Source organism: Pieris napi, chromosome 11, assembly GCF_905475465.1.
Source record: "Pieris napi chromosome 11, ilPieNapi1.2, whole genome shotgun sequence".
Classification (NCBI taxonomy): domain Eukaryota; kingdom Metazoa; phylum Arthropoda; class Insecta; order Lepidoptera; family Pieridae; genus Pieris; species Pieris napi.
Genome location: NC_062244.1, coordinates 6300629 through 6318994, shown reverse-complemented (window position 1 = coordinate 6318994; position 18366 = coordinate 6300629). Strand labels below are relative to the sequence as shown.

The window sequence follows — 18366 nt, the reverse complement described above, 5'->3', positions numbered from 1 at the left end:
TTCGATCAGGGGCCTCGCCGAATATTCAGTATTCGGTATAGTGCCGAATATACTATTCGTTGCAAGTCTACTTCAGTGCGTTGTCACTATTACCCTTAGCTTTTGTCGAGAGTTGACTCCCGTATAGCGAAAGCGTATTTGATTTTGACATATTTTTTATAGAACAGGGGGCAAATGGGCAGGAGGCTCACCTAATGTTAAGTGAAACCGCCGCCCATGGACATTCCCAATGCCAGAGGGTTCGCGAGTGCGTTGCCGGCCTGTAAAAAATCTAAGGATATTCTTCCAAATCATGGCATATTCTAAATTCGGTATATCATGGCGGCATCTTAGCTCGATGTCTATTTTACTATTTAAATCAGAATAAACAATTTCGACCATATTAAAAAAACATGAAGTCAAATTATTTATAATTTGCTGTCCAACTTCTGAGCAAGTTGACACTAGAGTATTAGGTTAAACTTAGTTTTAAACTTACCGCAACTTAATTTGGTCCGAAATGCAATGAAAGTATGACAATTATTATATAATAAATTATTCATCTTGAGTTCTATTGAACTAATTTATGATTTTTAATGCGATAGGTATTGTAATTAAAAAAAATATAGAAAACTATAATGGTCATAGAATAATAATAAAAAATCATTTGAATTAAATATGTATATTGTATATCGTATATTTAACCACAATATAAAGAAAGTAATAGTATGTGTACAATACAGCCATGTTTTCGTAACTAAACTAATCAAAACAGTGCATTTGCCAATGAGGCCATTAATCATAATCAAACGACAGCCGATAATTTTAAGGGTCTAGTCGCGAGTGTTTTTTTTTTAATATTTTGAAAATAATTAACTTTCTTAAGTTTCGGAATGTACGTGGGATTGAGTTATTGTACAGTAAAAGAGAAATATAACTGTTTAAAACAGTTCCTTTATAATTTTGTAACATGCTCCTCCTTGATTTGAAGAGGAATTCATTATTTGCTGTATCACCAGGAGAGGAATTGTTGTAAATATAAGGATCCACCGATGATGGAGTTCTACTAGAAACATCTGCAATCTGCATTCATTACCTAATCTTGGATATAGACAACAAATACATCTTCAATCGTCCTTCCAGTTTTCTAAAAGCTAAAGCTATAACTTTACAAGAGAGCCTTGTTAACATATTATTATTAATAATTAAAACCAAATATAATGATTAATTAAACAAGGTGACTTCTTATTACTGTCACCCTAGAAGAAATATTGCAAATATCCAACCATTTAATTAGAGTTGCAAATCTATGGCCAAATTGAGTAATTTTTTACACGTAAATGTTAAAAATTAATAATTTATAAAATCGAAGCTAATAGCAAAATTCACAAACTTCTTAAATAAAAATACATATGCACCGAATTCTAAATCTCCTTTTTTTTATTAAATGACGTTCTAACATAAATAATATATATTTCACAGAGCTTATAGAAAGAAATCTTCTAGAGAAGGATAATGCTTAAATGAATGACATCTTGGGTCATCCTTCACGACTTATAAAAGTGACATCTATTCAAAATACTACGAACATAGCAAACGTTAAATTTATAAATTTAAGTTTTGAGCGTAGTTTTTATATCTATTCATAGATGGCGCTCAACAATAATTTGTTACTTTTCAACATTTACTTGAAATGTAGACAGTTAATGTGTTTGTTTCGTTAAAACAAGTTAAGTGAAAAGATGTTAAATATAAAAGAGCATTCCTTTTAATTTTATTATATTTGAGAAATTAAAGAAGGTACGTACTTAATGTTGTTTCTCACATTCTTGTTAATTCAACCGATATATAACGGCACGCATAAGTAACATTTGTAGCAAATAAATAAAAAAGAAATGTACATAAACTGATTTTTTTAATGCTGTAGTAACTAATAACTATTTTCCTTTAGGAAGAATGAAAGCTTCTGTTATATTTTTTGTTCATGATGTACCTTAATGTAAGTGCAATTTTAATTAGTATCAAGGAAGAATACAATCAATATCAAAAAGATAATCTTTGTTTTCTTTTATTTTCGAGATAGCTTTTTCCTTGGAATAGGGAATAAATATTTTTTCAAATGATATTCACGCGTAAAAAATTTCCGAAAAAAAAAAGTTTAGAATACAAGACACAGTTAAGACTTTTTTAATACAAGAGATCGGACGGTGGAAGAACAGAATGGAAATGTCTAAGGAAGTACCAATTTTGTCAGTATAACGTAACTTTTAATGGTAAATGTGTTTTAAATTCAGTTTGGTTTTCAAAGTCAAATTGACCATTGTTTTGTTTTGTAGAACAACTTGCGAATGTAATTTACGTCTTATATTCAATGCACTAACAAAGACCGATAAATATACTTATGAGGTGATATAGCTAGGTAAATTCCCTACGCGTTGAATCAGCGGTAATGCATTATACCGTAAACTTTTCCTGTAATTTTAAAACAGACAATTGTAATGTATACAGATAAATAAAAATAAAACTGGAAGTCGAGATAATCAGGTAGAAAAATGTGCCATTATCCCAAAAATTTCCATTAAAACAAATTTATTTATTTATTTATTAACACTTCGTTGCAAAAAACAATAAATCAAACACAATACAAAAAAAAATATAAGGGATGCAACGGGCGGCCTTATCGCTAATAAGCGATCTCTTCCAGGCAACCCTAGTTAAAGAAAAAACTAAAAAAAAAAGAAACATTATTCGTGCGAGAAGTGCAGAAACAAATGTTATATAAAAAAATACATATATACATAGTACCTTAATCTATAGTAATACAAAAAAAAAATATTAACAACATACTAAAAACTTAAAAGCTAATCTTACAAATACATGGACAGCAAATAGTGTTGTAAAAGGAAACATAAGATTTATACAAGTCACGATTGATCAGGATAGGATAAGGTTAAGAAATGATTATACAGAAGAGTTTTAAAAGATGATAGAGAGGTAGCCAATCGTACGGAGTCGGGCAGCGTATTCCACAACTTAATGGCGGAGATCGTGAATGAATTTCCTAAGAAGGATGAAGTGTGAGATTTACTATGTATTAAATTGTTAATTAGTTTAAATTTGGTTCACGGACGGTGAAGCTGTGTTTTCATACCCCAAGGATCGCGACGAATTCCAAACTCGCTCCTTCGAGTCCTTGAATTCATATTTAAAACATGAAGCATTTACCTCTTTATCAATGCTTTTAAAATTTATATCGGTAAAAACGAATAATTTGTATTTGCATTCAGTTGCAACAATTTGTTTACATTTGAGGACGTATTAAGTGAGGAACATAAAGTAATTTGAATTTTTCTAAATCGAGGTAAAAACTATGATTTTATATAAGGATTAGGTAGATTTATGACGACGATTAAAAAATACGTCAGATTACTAGGCAAATTTACTATAGAATTGAAATAAGAAATGTAATTACAAACTGAAGATTAATTTTATACACATAGTTGAAACACGTGGTTTCTCTGATTCAATAGCCCAATATAGTTCAAAGCTTTATAATTCAAAATGTCATAACTACCAATAATGGGGCATTACGCATTTCCACATAAGTATATTATTGAGTTTCGTCGATAGATTTTCTTGATAGGCAATATAGGCTTGATAGTCAGTCATTTGTGTCTGACACACGTCAACGATATTTGCTTCAAAGAAGTGCCATATTTTTTTAAACGCACGACGTGTTTATCACGCAAGTGAGTATTAATAACAGTGCTATTAGACATATTAAGTTTTTATGAATAAGAGGTCTCTCTTTCTGTGTTGTTCCGTGTTGGATATTTAAATAAAATTTATTTAACGTGAATTTATTACTTTATGTATGTACCTTTTTATATTCTTTATATAAAACGATTTCTATATATAGAATATAATTGCGGTTATATTCGTTTAAGAAGCTTTAAGTAAAAGGTAAAAGTAGTACTCGCGTGAACCAAAGACCATATTATGCGTTGGGTATCATTCAAGGTAAAATCAATGCGATTTGGCCCAATTTTAACTGCCTCGAACACAGTTAATAATTTTAAGGACAAAAAACAACATTCACCTCATTGCTCTTACAAAAGTTATTGCATACTTTTTAAACAACGCAGAAAATATCTCTATTTAATTATTTGCATTAATTATGAATTAAATATTGCAATATTAATGGGCATCACCCGACGTCAAAACTTTATAATTTAAAGAACTAAATGTAATTTCTTTATAATAAATTATTTCTGTCTTATGCCCTGTGAGCTATGCTGCTCTATTGCTTGTACTGTTTTTGCTGCTGTATACTTCTGTACAAATTGTATATACATTATATTATTTCAGATGGCGTTAAAGATTTTCCTCCTTGGTGTATTGTTATTTACATCATATAGTGACGCTTTGCGTTTGTTGGTGTTCTTCCCTATGCACGCAAAAAGTCACAGTATTTTAGGTCATGGTGTCGTCGACAATCTCTTAGCGGCAGGACATGAAGTGAGTATACATAAATATATATATATATATATATATGAAGTGAGTGACCAAAGATGCGCAGCCATAGATCTCTCTAGTATCTTGATATCAAGATTTATATGCGCATAAGCACCTACAAAAAAGATAGTGGTGAGAAAGAAATCACAAAGTCAACAGCATCATTAGTAAAAGACGCAATTCGTCTATTCATTTGACTAATAGCAATCGCGGGCAATGCGCCATCGTTCGGCTATTGTTATACCTTTTATTCCCCCAGGGATGGTATCCAAAGTGCAAAAATATAATATCACGTGATATCATCGTGATTGATCAAGGCTGTTTACCAACAACGATCATGCGGCTATATATGTTTAGTTTTATTCAAGTAGCTGCCCCCGGGAACTTCGTTTCGCCTTTTTAGTAGTTACATACGGACACGTGGAACATTCAATGCCATAGAGTCTTTTCGCTTTTCGGTATATAAATCTAAGTGCAAAATAAAACTATTATTTTTTCTCCAGTCAAAAAAAAATAGCCCAGCCGTCTTCGAGTTTTGCGCTTAGCAGCATACTTGCGATAAATTTTCATTTATATAGATAGGTGTCAGGAGTATCTATGTAGTAAATTTAGTGTGTGCATTAGCAAGCTGCTCTAAATAACTTAATATATTTTGAGGGTGAGAACTAAGACCCTAACAACTTTATGGATCCCTAAGCCCTACAGTTGTACCCTAACATATAAGTAAACCAGAAGCAAAAAAAGTATGAAAATAAACAGGAATCAATTTCTTAATACCAAATGTGCATTTTAAATAAATTATCAATTTATTGTATTTATGGCTCACTATTTTGACTATAATGGCTTACATATAAGATATATACTGTGGTGGGCTTTTTTCCTACTTAATTGATATTTTGGATAATTTACAAAATATCTATATAAATTGTAGCCTATGTGTTATTCTGATATATAAGTTATATTATTGTAAAGTTACATTAAAATCCATTCAGTAGTTTTTACGTGAAAGAGTAACATCCATCCATACTTACAAACTTTCGCGTTTATAATATTAGTCGGATTCACTTCAATTCAGGTATTGTAAGGTTCTCTGTTAACAATTTCATAATTAAAAACATTATATTTCTGGTCACAACTGGCTATGCTGTGATCATAGCCTGCGTTTTATCCATGGTTGATTTTATAGTTTTATTGTATGTCCTATGGGCAGCGTGGGTATACGATACTAGAGGAAAGTAAGCAATACCAAGTTTAAGTACAGAAATAGATTGGTTTTACCAAGCCAAGTCTAGCATTTCGTCAAACGGCAATTATTAATTAAACTTCTTAGTTTTGTTTTAGCGAGTAAAAAATACAGCTACAAATAATATTAACGTTTATTATACGATTATATAACTGTCGATTGTTTACTCAACTGTAAATACTATCTTTGGTAAGAAATGTTCGAAGATAAAGGTTGTCAAATGCAGTTATTCAATAAGTGTTTATGTATGTTATCTTTTTGTTTTTTTGTCGAATAAGTGCATTCTTTTATTGAAGGCAAGGCAAATATTTTACCTCCAAATGTAAAGTCAACTATTTAGATATATTGTTAAAATAGTTATGCTGGGATTCGAACATTATGTAATTTAAGAGTTTCCGGTCCATTGAGGCTGTATTTGTCTCGATTTACTAGTTATTGTAAATATTAATTAAAATTAACATTCATTTAGGGTAGAATAATTACTACTTGTAATACTAATTGTCCGTAACTAGGACTTTATATTATTTTTGTAGAACCAATAAAAAACTTCCAAGCAGATGAAGCGATTATGTCCTCAAAATATGCAAAGTTTATGATGTGGGATGTCGTTGCTGATTTTCCTATGAATATTCATTAATTTTGTAATAGTTAAACGTAATAACTAAAAAAAATATGAGTAATTAATCGCTTAATGCTTAAAAGTTTTATATATATTTATTATAATGGTTGTAGCAAGCACGCGTCGGCCATTTAAGATATAATTAAACTAATAAAACTGTACAGGTATTTTCATAAATTGATTGATACAATTAAGAACTACTTTTAAGGGGTGTTATCTTCTTAATTTAAAGTTTCGGCTCAAGATCGGTTCTTACAATGTTTTTTTTTAATTACAGGTTGTGCATATAACTCATTTCCCAAAAGATATAACTGTACCAAATTTATTGGAGATAAATGTTTCTAAAGTAGGTGAGAGGATAAAGAAATCTCTTTTCAAGCGTAAGTAGAGTCTTTATATTATTTTAAAAAGATGACGTAGATTTAACCACTCACGCACGAAGCACAAAAAAAGCACACAAGCGAAGGTGAAATCTCAAATTAAATTTGATTAATTTAGTAATTTCATACCTAATGATTACTATTAACATTTCTTTTATTTATGAGGCTTGAAACTATACTCATAAATCATAACTATACCATTATGTTTTAATTACTCAAAATATCTTTATTCATATTGGTAACCAAGTACACTTATGGAAGTCAAAAGAAAAGATATTCAATTTATTCAAAATTTACATTTACTATCACTTCGCAAGCCAAGTGCGTACTTTTTACGTTACCCGAATTTAAAGTAAGCATGGTCACTCATTTATTTAGTTTGTAAACTAACAGCTAGCATAAATTACACACAACAAAATCAATTATACTAAACATAAAGTCAAAGATGGAATAAATAATATTTACAAAAAGGTTCAAACATTTACAAAAGGAAATAATAAAAAAAATCTTACACGTAAAACCTAATTTTGCTGTGGCTGTGTGTGGTATGTACGTGAAGGTTTGCTGATGATGCAGGCGATATAGGTTTATAAATATTCTTAATACTAAGGAGTATTAAGAATATTTATAATGCATAATATTTATTAAGCATATTCAGCGATACCAGTCTGAGTCTCAACCTTAAGATGGTGCGTTCAAACTCCGGTTCAATGGATATTTCCTTTTAAGTGAAGGACAACATCGTGAGACTCTATCTTAGACCCGAACATCGGCAACATAATAGTTAGGGACAGAAGTATGATAATTTTTTTTAAATAGATACTTAGACCTAGTTCTGTGGTGACCAGCTTTTTTAATCGATCAAATTACAGATATTCCAACCATATTAATTATATTTTCATTGTTTCAGATGGAGACCTAACAATAAGAAAAATTGCGCAAGCGAAATTAGATCCTATTGTCCTAATGGGATTTATGTGTGAAGTGCACAGACAAGTTATTGAAGATCCAGGCGTGTTAGAACTTTTTGAAAACCCAAAACATAAGTTTGACGGAGTCATTTTAGAGTGGTTCTACTCCAAATTTGTTGCGGGGTATGTAACGCCTATAATTTTTTTATTAGCAAATTGATATATAGGAAATAAAAAGTTAGGAAAACTTTACACTCAAATAATTAGTTAAATTGACCGTTTTATTTTTAACCTAAGTCGTTTTTTATAGACAGCAGGCCAACGGCCCTCACCTTAGGTTAGAAGGCTCGCGACTTCCTTGCCTTTTAATAACAGGCAAGAGGTTTTTTAAAAGTGCAAGCCTCTTTTAAAAGGCCCTAAACGATTGAATTAACGCGAACTGACTCGCGTCTCGGCTCTCCTTTCGTTTCCATATCATAGAGATGCCCCACGACAAGAACTACCCAAAATAATCCTGTTATATTCATTGATATATAAAAAACCCAAGATGCACAATCAACGTCTAAAAAACGTCCTCAAAAAATGAGCGCAACATTCTAAATTGTGCACTCATTTCAAATTCTAATAAGTGGAGTCGATGTTATTTATTTGTGTTTTTTTTATAAATAAATTTATGTACTTTTGAACTTTTTTGTGTGTAGTTTTTGACAAATATATTTACTAACAAATTATTTTTTAATTTAAAGAAAAAACTTTTTAACCGGATTAAAGTTATGTATTATTATAAATTTCCAACTATTTCACATCCAACACCTTTTGTCTTTAGTCACCGTGACCACGCACGCTGTAAAGCACCCGAAAAGTCGGATAAATTTAAAATTATGTTAAATAGTTGTAAATAAAAAAGTAATGTTCGACTCCACTCAATACCTTGTCCTACCGACCACGGTCGGTCGTAAAATTTTATTGCTATAAGTACGTATACAATGCGTTGTAATAACAACTTTAAGCAATTCGCGTAAGGTTGATTTTGCAATAATATATGTTTGTAACATATACTGTTATAGACATACTGTTATAGAAAATGACAGAAATAGTGTTTCGGGACACTTTCGAGCGTTACTTTTATTCGAGACTGTGCATCTTGGGTTTTTATATATCAATGGTTATATTATATTTATACATTACTCATGATATGTATTTATATCATTGCATATTTGACATCAAACATAGTCACACTACTTTAGTAAAAAAAATTACATTAAAATTACATTAAATTAGAGTCTTTCCTTTTTTAATGAATTAATAAATTTTGACTTTGTCTTTAAACAAACGTCTAATGACATTCTCTAATTTTTAATTACAGTATTGCACCGTTATTCGGAGCACCGCTGATTTGGGTCGTTTCAACAGAAGCTCATTGGCAAGTCCTAGAACTGATTGATGGGCCAAGCAACCCAGCTTACAATGTCGATCTCTTTTCGACAAACTCTCTTCCTCTTAATTTGTTCCAAAGGACTGAAGAGCTATATACCATGGTTAAGGTATATATACAATCCAGGTATGCACTATGCATTTAATGACTAAAACATTCATAATTTTTTTGACAAAATATAAATCAATGCTCCCCGCAGTTTTATACTTTTGCGACGTATCCTATCGTTTCTAATTAATACAATATACTGATACTAGAGCCACTCATGGCCATGTGTAATACCTTTTCAGAATCCCTATGAAATGCGCCAAAACTTGTAATACAGGGTCACTTTTCGGTAGAGTAAATTTTTTTTTACAGTGGGGTCCGAAGTAAACAAAAAGTTTTGATTTGAAAAAAAATTATATCGTATAACTTAATTATTATCTTCAATACACTCAATAAAGAACTATAAATAGTAAAAAGTCAATTTTCTTATAAAACACAAATTAAATTATAACTCTGCATGGGTTGAGCTTAGAGACCTCCCGTAGAACAATTTTTTGCAGCTGATGACCTCATCTATCCCCTATTTGCGTTTGATCCACAACTTTTTGACCACCCTGTATAATTTTGTGGGTAATTAGTTGATCTATTAAAGATATCAAGGAGATTGTTTTTCCACTTTTGACCAAATAGAACGCACTAAAATGGAATGTCCATGGGCTGTCCCAATTGCCCCACTACCACATAAATAAAAACAAAAATATATTACATTTCGAAATTAATCGTTTCAGTTATTACATTATACCAAAAGAGAAGGATATCTATGAGTCAACATTAACGTCAATAGCTCGAAAACGAGGCGTAACGCTGCCTACCTTTGAGGAGGCGGTTTACAACGCATCATTGATGTTAATTACTTCCCATCCATCTATAGGAACTCCTTATAAACTGCCCCAAAACGCCAAATTGGTTGCTGGATATCATATCAGTACTGAGGTTAAGCCACTGCCAGAGGTAAGTTCTTACGAGTAACACTAGCTCAAGGGTTTCAAATAGGTTCCTCCTACATCGCGCTAAGTTTGTCAGCGTGACTTACTTTTCTTGATGTACTTTTACCAGAAACACAGGTACTCTTACCTTTAGCAGGCATCAGTCTCACATAATCTAGCAATGGCCCTAAATAGAAGAAAGACAATTATTTACTTATAATAGTATTAGTAAACACAAAAGATTAGAACGTGAAGGTACTTTAGACTTGTAAAATCTACTGAGGTTAGGTTAGTAACAAGTCCGTTCCGCACGAGTCTCGAAATAAAAGTGAGTCAACGCCGGTGTTGTCACGCTTTATATAGGTTTCTGCTACAAGATGGCGTTAGTCCGCTAACAATAGTATATAACTGTCACTTGTTTATGTACTAAGTTTTTGTGAGAAAAATGAATAATGATTATTATTATTATTATTACTTTCTTATGGAGATAGGTTAATAAAACCTAAGATTTTACCGTACAATACTTTTGTACAATATAACTAAGCAGCATGAATTTGCCCGACGTCATGCGATCGGCAAGAAGCATACTACTCAACCGTGACGAAAACACATCAAATTTTAATATTGTTCTAAATCTAATGTACATTGTTTTTTCCAATATTTAACCGTTTTGACTGTTACAACTCAACTTATAGGGATTTATGTTTTCACAGGACCTGAAAAAGTTAATGGACAACGCAAAATATGGAGTGGTATACTTCAGTATGGGTTCACATCTCAAGAGTTCTGATATGAGTGAGCAAATGAAAAATGGTTTACTAAAAATGTTTGCAAAATTAGATGAAACAGTGATATGGAAAGTTGAAGATGACCTAGAAAGTGTTCCTAAGAATGTCCACCTTGTAAAATGGGCACCGCAACAGAGTATCTTAGGTATGTATATGTCCTGGCCTGATTGTACATTTGATCATGTCCTAGCCATATATGTGTAGTGAATAAAGATAATGTGAAAATGTAGGGAACGGGAATTAACAAAAAGATGTTTAATTTTATAGCTTGATTATATAGCTTGAATCACATGGATTTGAATTTATCTATTTACAAAATCAATCAGATAAAAGTGCGCTTTATTTCGGAATTCGAATGGAAAGTGAGAAATTGAATTGAATTGAATACATTAAACAGCAATAAAATAAGTTTAAACAAATCCAGCCACCGTATCATCACCGTACCATCAAAATTCTTAATATTTTCAGCTCATCCAAACCTCAAATTCTTCATTACACACGGTGGCCAGCTATCAACAACAGAAGCTATACATTTTGGTGTCCCAGTCATAGGAATTCCTATCATGGGTGATCAATATGTAAACATGAATTCAGTTAGCAACAAGGGCTTTGGAATCACTGTAAAGTGGTCTGAAGATAGCATCATTTCTGATTTAACAGCTGCGATTCAAGAGATAAAGACAAATCCAATGTAAGTATTTACTTTTACTTAATAATTAAAATAGTAACGGCTACAATTGTGGCATACCCTATTTATAATTGTGTTCTTTTTGAAGACATACATAAAATAATATATTACCGTAAACGGCGTTCATTGAATAAAAGCAATTTTATTTACCTATGATATTATCATTTTCGTTGTACTGTATGTACATAGTAAAGTAGACATTTGTTTTTGAAGTTAAACTTCTTTAGGCGCTTTATGAAAAATTGATGAGAGTGAAATTTTACGATGCGCGCGCACCGTTACACAAAATTATCAGTATGAAGTTAGTGGCGCATGTTGGCATGCATGTCGCCGCCTCTGTTCACTTTATATTTATATTTATAATATTTATTTGAGTATGACCACAAGCTTTGAGTTTCTACATTTAAAACACGTGTTTCCATTTTGTTTTCATAATATGAATGCGAATTTTATATGTGCGTCTGAATTATAATCAGAAGTGATTTAAATTGAATATTTAAATCAATATTAAAAAATATTAATAAATATTTATTTATTTAATTTTTGAAATGTAAACTGAGCTTTAATGACTCATTTTCCAATCTTTGATTATTTAATTGTAGTTAATTATTTGCATGCAATCAAAAACTATTTTTAATTATGCCAAAGAAGTATAACTTCTTACGCGCGTACATAAGTACACGCACCCTTTTTATTATATAATGTCGGTGTGTCCAGATAGGGGTGTGATACGATGAAATGGCGTATTTATTTTGCGTCAAAATATTTGTACGTTTTCTTCTAAATTATAGGTACACGACAAAAGCCAAAGAGATATCAGAAATATACCACAACCGTCAAGTGACCCCAGGCAAAGATCTGGTCTACTGGGTGGAATATGTGATTGCAACCGGAGGCGCACTCCACTTGAGATCACCAGGATTATCTTTACCCCTTTATAAAAAGCTTTACTTGGATTTATTAGCTCTGATTATAATAGTTGTGTACTTCGTGACGAAGAAACTCCGGCCTATAATTTGTAAGCGGTGTCGGCGTCGGCCTGTTAAGAAGGAAAAGACAAAGTAATATATATATATTTTTTTTTTTTTTTTATATAATATATCACTTTTCTACTCCCCTGCCATTATGTCCAGGGACCTTTGCACATCACACGTCTCGCGAAAGACGCCCCGGCTACATCTGTAATATTTTTGTTAACAATATTCATGGGCGAGCCGGGACGCAATTCCTCGCGAGACCCCTTCTTGGGGTTTTATTTGCCGCCTTTATATATTCCACAATTTTTTCGCAGAACCGTTCCAGGCACGATCTGTGCTTTATTAACATGTCCTGTAGGCCGTTACGGTCTACAGTCTTCTGCATTTGTTGCTCCAGGTCGTGCCTGGACGATGCGAAAATAGGGCAATGTATGAGCACATGTTCTACTGTTTGTTCTTCATCGCCGCAGTCACATGCTGGGCTTGTCCTAATTTTAAACCTATGAAGGTAATGTGCAAAGGCTCCGTGCCCTGTAAGAATTTGCGCCATCCGGGGTGTGAAACGCTTCTCTTTTATTAATTTGTACGCAGTTCTAACATTTGCGATAAATAATTTTGTAGTTCCAGCTGTTTCACCCCCCAGGTAGCGTTCATTCCATACATCTAGAGTCTTTTGCCTTATCTGATGTTTTACATATGACAGGGGGTATGCGGCGTATTCAGGTTTTGACCTTAGTCTTTCCGCCGCTTCTTTTGCTAACGTGTCCGCCCTCTCGTTCCCTGGCGTACCAACGTGCGCCTTTACCCAGAAGAGGCTTATATGAGTTCCTCTTTTGCGGCACTCTTCCAGGCTCCGGCGGATCTCGGCTACCTGGGGATCGAGAGATCGTCCACTCACAATAGCATCTAATGCTGACCTAGAATCACTGTATATTTTAGCGTCACGCTTATTTTTATTTATGTGGCTAGTCGCGTTTCGTAGTGCCGTCAATTCAGCTTGAAAAACTGTGCAGTGGGGCGCCATCTTAATCATCTTGCTATTTATTTCCATTCCATCTTTCCATTCCGTCCAAGCGGCACCCACTCCTATACTTGTTTTGCTGCCGTCCGTATAGATTTGGGTGCCGCCGTGTCCTTCGATTTCTTCCGGATTGGTGAGCATCTTGTAGTCCAGTTTTGTTTGTTTCGCCGGGTGTGGGAGATCTACGTATTTCACTCTCCTCTCTAATTCTTCGCCCTCCAGTATTTCCGTGCTGACCCCCCTTCTTATCTCGTATAAGGCAGCGGCTTCTTGAATACGGAGGTCTAGTGGAAGTATCCCGGCCAGTAGGGTTGCTGCGTGTAATGATGTCGTCCTATAAGTTTTTGCTACTTTTTGGGCAAAGCCCCTTTGAAGATGATTTAGTTTTCTGCGTACACAGATTTTATTTGTCGCGGGAGCCCACACCGCGGCCGCATACATTACGATTGGTTCAATAACGGCAGTGTACGCGGTCGCGATAACTTGCTGGTTTAGTCCCCATTCGATCTTCGCGGCTTTGGCCAGCTGCTTATATATCTGGATGGCCTTCCGGCATACCCTCTCCACATGTCTGTTAAACGTGAGTCTAGCATCCACATCAACTCCGAGAATTCGAATGTGGTTATCCATCTGTATCGGTACATTATTCATATTTAGCCGTGGGGTATCATACTTCAGTTTGCGCGTCACCACCATGGCTTTGGTCTTGTGTGGCGCAAACTTCAGTTTGTTTAGGATACCCCATCTATGTATCCGGTTCAATGTTAGGTTGAGGTTCTGCTGGATCTCACTACCGGTCTCTCCTTCCGCTATCAAAACGACGTCATCCGCAAAAGCCTGGACGTACTCACCACCATTTCGCAAGTCCTGTAGGAGCGGGTCCAATATTAGATTCCACATTGTTGGTCCCCCTATTGAACCCTGAACGCAGCCTTTGTTAGTTACTTTTTCAACCGTTTGTCCAGCGTAGGTTAATTTTATTTGTCTTTCGTGTAAGTAACTATCCATTACTTTCCTTAGTTTTAATGGGCATTGTTCTTCTGCCAGTCGGACTCTAATTTGCGGCCACCAAGCGCTGTCAAATGCGCCCTCTATATCGAGTGATACGATTGTTAGTATCTTCTTTTGTTTCAGCTTTGCGCGTATATGTGTGACTGCGTCATATAGGGCGTCTTCAGTGCTCCGCTGGGGCATGAATCCGTATTGGATTTTCGAGGTTTTCGGGACTAGATGCCACTTTAGCCGAGCGATTATCATTTTTTCGTATACTTTGCCTAGAAGAGGTAGTAAGCCTATGGGTCTGTAAGACTTCGGGTTTGTATAATCTGTCTTACCAGGTTTGCGCAATACAATTATTGTAGCCTTTTTCCACAATTTGGGGAAGTACCCTAGCTCCAGGCATTTATTTAGGACGGTGAGGAATAAGTTAGGCGCCGCGTTTATCGCGTGCCAACTTATGTCCGCCGTTATGCCATCTTCTCCGGGGGCCTTCCTCGGGTTGAAACTGAGAGCGGCGGTTTCGAGTTCAGTCATTGTAAAAGGGGGATCATAGACTAAGTTATGTCCCTCTTTATTTACTGTGTTTGCTCTTCTTCTTATCAATTTGTGGTCTTCAGTTTCATCCTCACTAGTGTCTTCCGGGAAGAAGGTTCTTGCCAAGGTCTCCGCTGACTCCCTTTCGCTAATGTATCTACCGTCCCTGCGAAGTGGTAAATCCTGGACTCTGGTCTCTGTCCCTCTTATCACTCTATATATACCTTCCCACATTGTCTCTCTTTCCTGTTTCTCGCAGAACTTTTTCCAGCTCTCAGTTTGGGCTTGTTTGATCCGGTTTTCATTCTCTTGTTTTAATGCAAGGTATTCACCTACAACCTCTTGCCTTCTGCGTGCTGCGGCACATCTTATCCTTCTCTTTCTAGTCTCAACCTGTTTCTTGAGCACCTGTAGTTTTTCGGTCCACCAAACCATTTTTGTTTTCTTGCCGGTTTTAATTTTTGGAATTGCTATTTCACTTGATTTAATTACTACATCTGTGAATTTTTCTACAATTTGTTCCAAGTCTTCAAAGTAATATATTTGGAAATTGCCTCTTTAAGGAATAACTCCATTTTATTGCCTTTATACTATAGATGCTGTTGTTTTTTTTTTAATTTAGTTATCCCACGTAGGGAGCTAGTTCGCTGTATAGAGAGTAATTATGCTTTAGATTTTAAGTCAACTGTTAACTGATCAAGTATTAGATTTCGTAGATGATTTGCATCGTTTTTAAATATATATGTCAGAGCAATGGCCAATGGCCAAATAACGTTAATACAAGTAGTTTTATTTGTGCCTGTTTGTGAATATAGCAATAAATACTTCAGATAGACATAATTTATTTATATTTAACTAAAAGGTGGCAAAATATATTTATTAACCTTGAAAATGGCATTAACATATAGCAAGTTCATCAGACGATACTTTTTGGTAATTCATTATTAAATAGTGCATCACGCACATTGAAGAATAAAAAAGGAATTTAAATATGAATTAATAACTAGTTATGAATGCTTATTTTTATACAATATGTAAGCTGGCTTTCAATGGATTAGGTATGTGTATTTTCATATGAATAAAAGTTACTTTTTACGTAAATAATTTTTCCTTTCATTTTATAATATTCTCCTCCTTTTCCAATGGTTTTCATCCTACTATTATTTTTTTTGTTTCAAAAATTATCGACTTTGGTCTATAGATACTTTGTATAACAAAAAAACTAAATTTTGTTTAATATTTTAATAATACCTATATTAAATAACAGCAGGAATACTAATACGGCGACGCAAACGCATGAATTAACAATGATTACTGATTTACATTAGCTGTCAAAATGTTAACACAAGTTCATTTACATTTTTAAGTGTGAATATAAATTAGAATTCATTTTTATACGAGTAGTATAATTAGCACTAAGTACAGACAACCAGAAAAGGCTGTATATATATATAAACTACCCAAAAGGCGAAAATAAATAAACAAAATTTGATTTTAAAAAATACAAGCATAACTACAACCAAAAAGTCCACTATCATCAGGACAAATTATGTGTTATAATATCGCTTGTTGCACGACCACGTAATTATGACCAATTTATTGTTTCTACATCGTTTAAGTGTCTAACAGGTAGTACTGTTTTAATTTTCTTAAAAAAATACACACTTCGGTTAATTAAATTAAAATACCATAAAGTACAGGTAAATTAGCTTGGAGAAATTTTTGCGTTTGTAGTAGTGTATGGTCAGCAAATAAAAAAAAAAACAACATTTTATTTTTAGTTTTTATTTTTTTAAAGGTAATATACGTTTGTGGCTGGAGCACACCAAATGCGTACACGTCTGAGCATACGCACTACGTACTAATACGGACGTGAAAATGTGTATCCACTGCATTGTAATCTATGGAACTGTATGAGGCAGATAAGCCAGTTCCAAATATTACAAGCAGTGAATGCCGGTTTTCACTTCAGTGAAGACGTGTATGAATTAGGTGTTCTCCGGCCATAAATGTTTTATTCTAATAATTCATCAACCCCAGGCATATCACAATCATCCCCATCCTCGCTTTCATCAGATGAATTATTTAAATTAATTATGATTCGTTCTGATATTGTGTCTAAAGCTGCGTCTCTACCCTGATATTTGTTTTCCTCCTCAATAGCATGCAGACAAACTTTTCTCCATTCCTCTACAGTTATGGCGTTCATTTTTTCTTCAGCTAATGACATTATAACCTTCATATTCATTGCGACATTCTTTTTTGCGACATATGTTTTCACTATCCCCCATATATTTTCTATAGGATTAAACTCCGGATGGTATGGTGGTAAACGCAGCACAGTATGACCGTGCTGTCGTAATATTTCGTCTATCTTGTACTCTACAAATCTCGCCTTGTTTTGCAGAATCAGTTCATATAATTGAGGCTTAAGCAACGTGGATGAATGCTCAATGTTTCGCAATGTCAGCCAGTCAATCATTTGCTGTTTTCTAGAATTACTATTCGGTGCAGGATTTTGTATTGAGTTATGATATGGTGCGTTGTCAACAACAACAACACTATTTGGTTGTAAGTTGGGTATTAATTGAGTTTGAATCCACCTTGAATAGTTGTCATAGTTCATATTGTCGTGGTAATCTCCACTTTTTTGGTTGGCTTTAAACATAAGCAATGCATTTGGTATAAAGCCATCCATACCACCGGCATGGACAATGATTAAGCGGTTGCCTTTCGATATATGTTGCTTCAAACCTGAAGTGCTTCCATCTGACCAAGATTTCGAGAGGGTATGTGATGTATGTATATATGTTTCGTCGGTGTAAACAATTGGTCGGCGTTGTTCACGATATTCAGCAATTTTCATCAAATAATTAATTCGCAAGTATCTAATTTCGTGTTTTTCCATAAGAAGTTTCCGGTTATCTTCTGTTTGCTTCCAATTAAAACCTAATGACATGACGTGTTTTCGTAACGTGCTGACACAACCTTTATAATCGATATCTTCTTTTAATTTTGCGTGCAAAGTTTTCAAAGTGGGAATTTCTTTATTTGTGATGTGGAAGTCATGAATTGTTCTTCTGATAACTTGCTGATCAAAGTTATCGATTACTATTGTAGGTTTACGATTCGGTTTCTTTTTAGGAGATTTAAATGTTACTTCCTGATCTGAAGGTCGACATTTGCTTTCTGATACTACCTTTCTGACGGATGCTATTGAAATTCCCGTTGATTTAGCAACTAATTGAGTGGGAGTCATAATACTGCTCGGGTTGTTATTACACTCATTTTCGAAATATTTGT

General features: G+C 33.9%; 1 protein-coding gene across 2 annotated transcripts; it reads left to right on the top strand.

The window, feature by feature from the left end:
* Positions 1-1690: 1690 nt before the first annotated feature.
* LOC125054114 (UDP-glucosyltransferase 2-like) lies at positions 1691-16164 on the top strand. 2 transcript variants are annotated; one of them, XM_047655825.1, is made up of 10 exons: positions 1691-1779; positions 4348-4497; positions 6634-6736; positions 7647-7830; positions 9014-9208; positions 9859-10081; positions 10770-10989; positions 11313-11535; positions 12324-12598; positions 15603-16164. In XM_047655825.1, exons 2-9 carry the CDS (start codon positions 4348-4350, stop codon positions 12595-12597), a joined length of 1572 nt encoding a protein of 523 aa, XP_047511781.1. In that variant the 5' UTR covers positions 1691-1779; the 3' UTR covers position 12598; positions 15603-16164. The 2 variants fall into 2 exon arrangements, with proteins under 2 accessions (XP_047511781.1, XP_047511780.1); XM_047655824.1 differs by lacking the exon at positions 1691-1779 and adding an exon at positions 3271-3340.
* Positions 16165-18366: the final 2202 nt, after the last annotated feature.

Coding starts and splice junctions, on each gene's coding strand:
- LOC125054114 (XM_047655825.1), top strand. CDS start 4,348: ATGGCGTTAAAGATTTTCCTCCTTGGTGTATTGTTATTTACATCATAT. Junction 10,082..10,769: donor AGGTTAAGCCACTGCCAGAG/GTAAGTTCTTAC, acceptor ATGTTTTCACAG/GACCTGAAAAAGTTAATGGA. Junction 11,536..12,323: donor GAGATAAAGACAAATCCAAT/GTAAGTATTTAC, acceptor TCTAAATTATAG/GTACACGACAAAAGCCAAAG.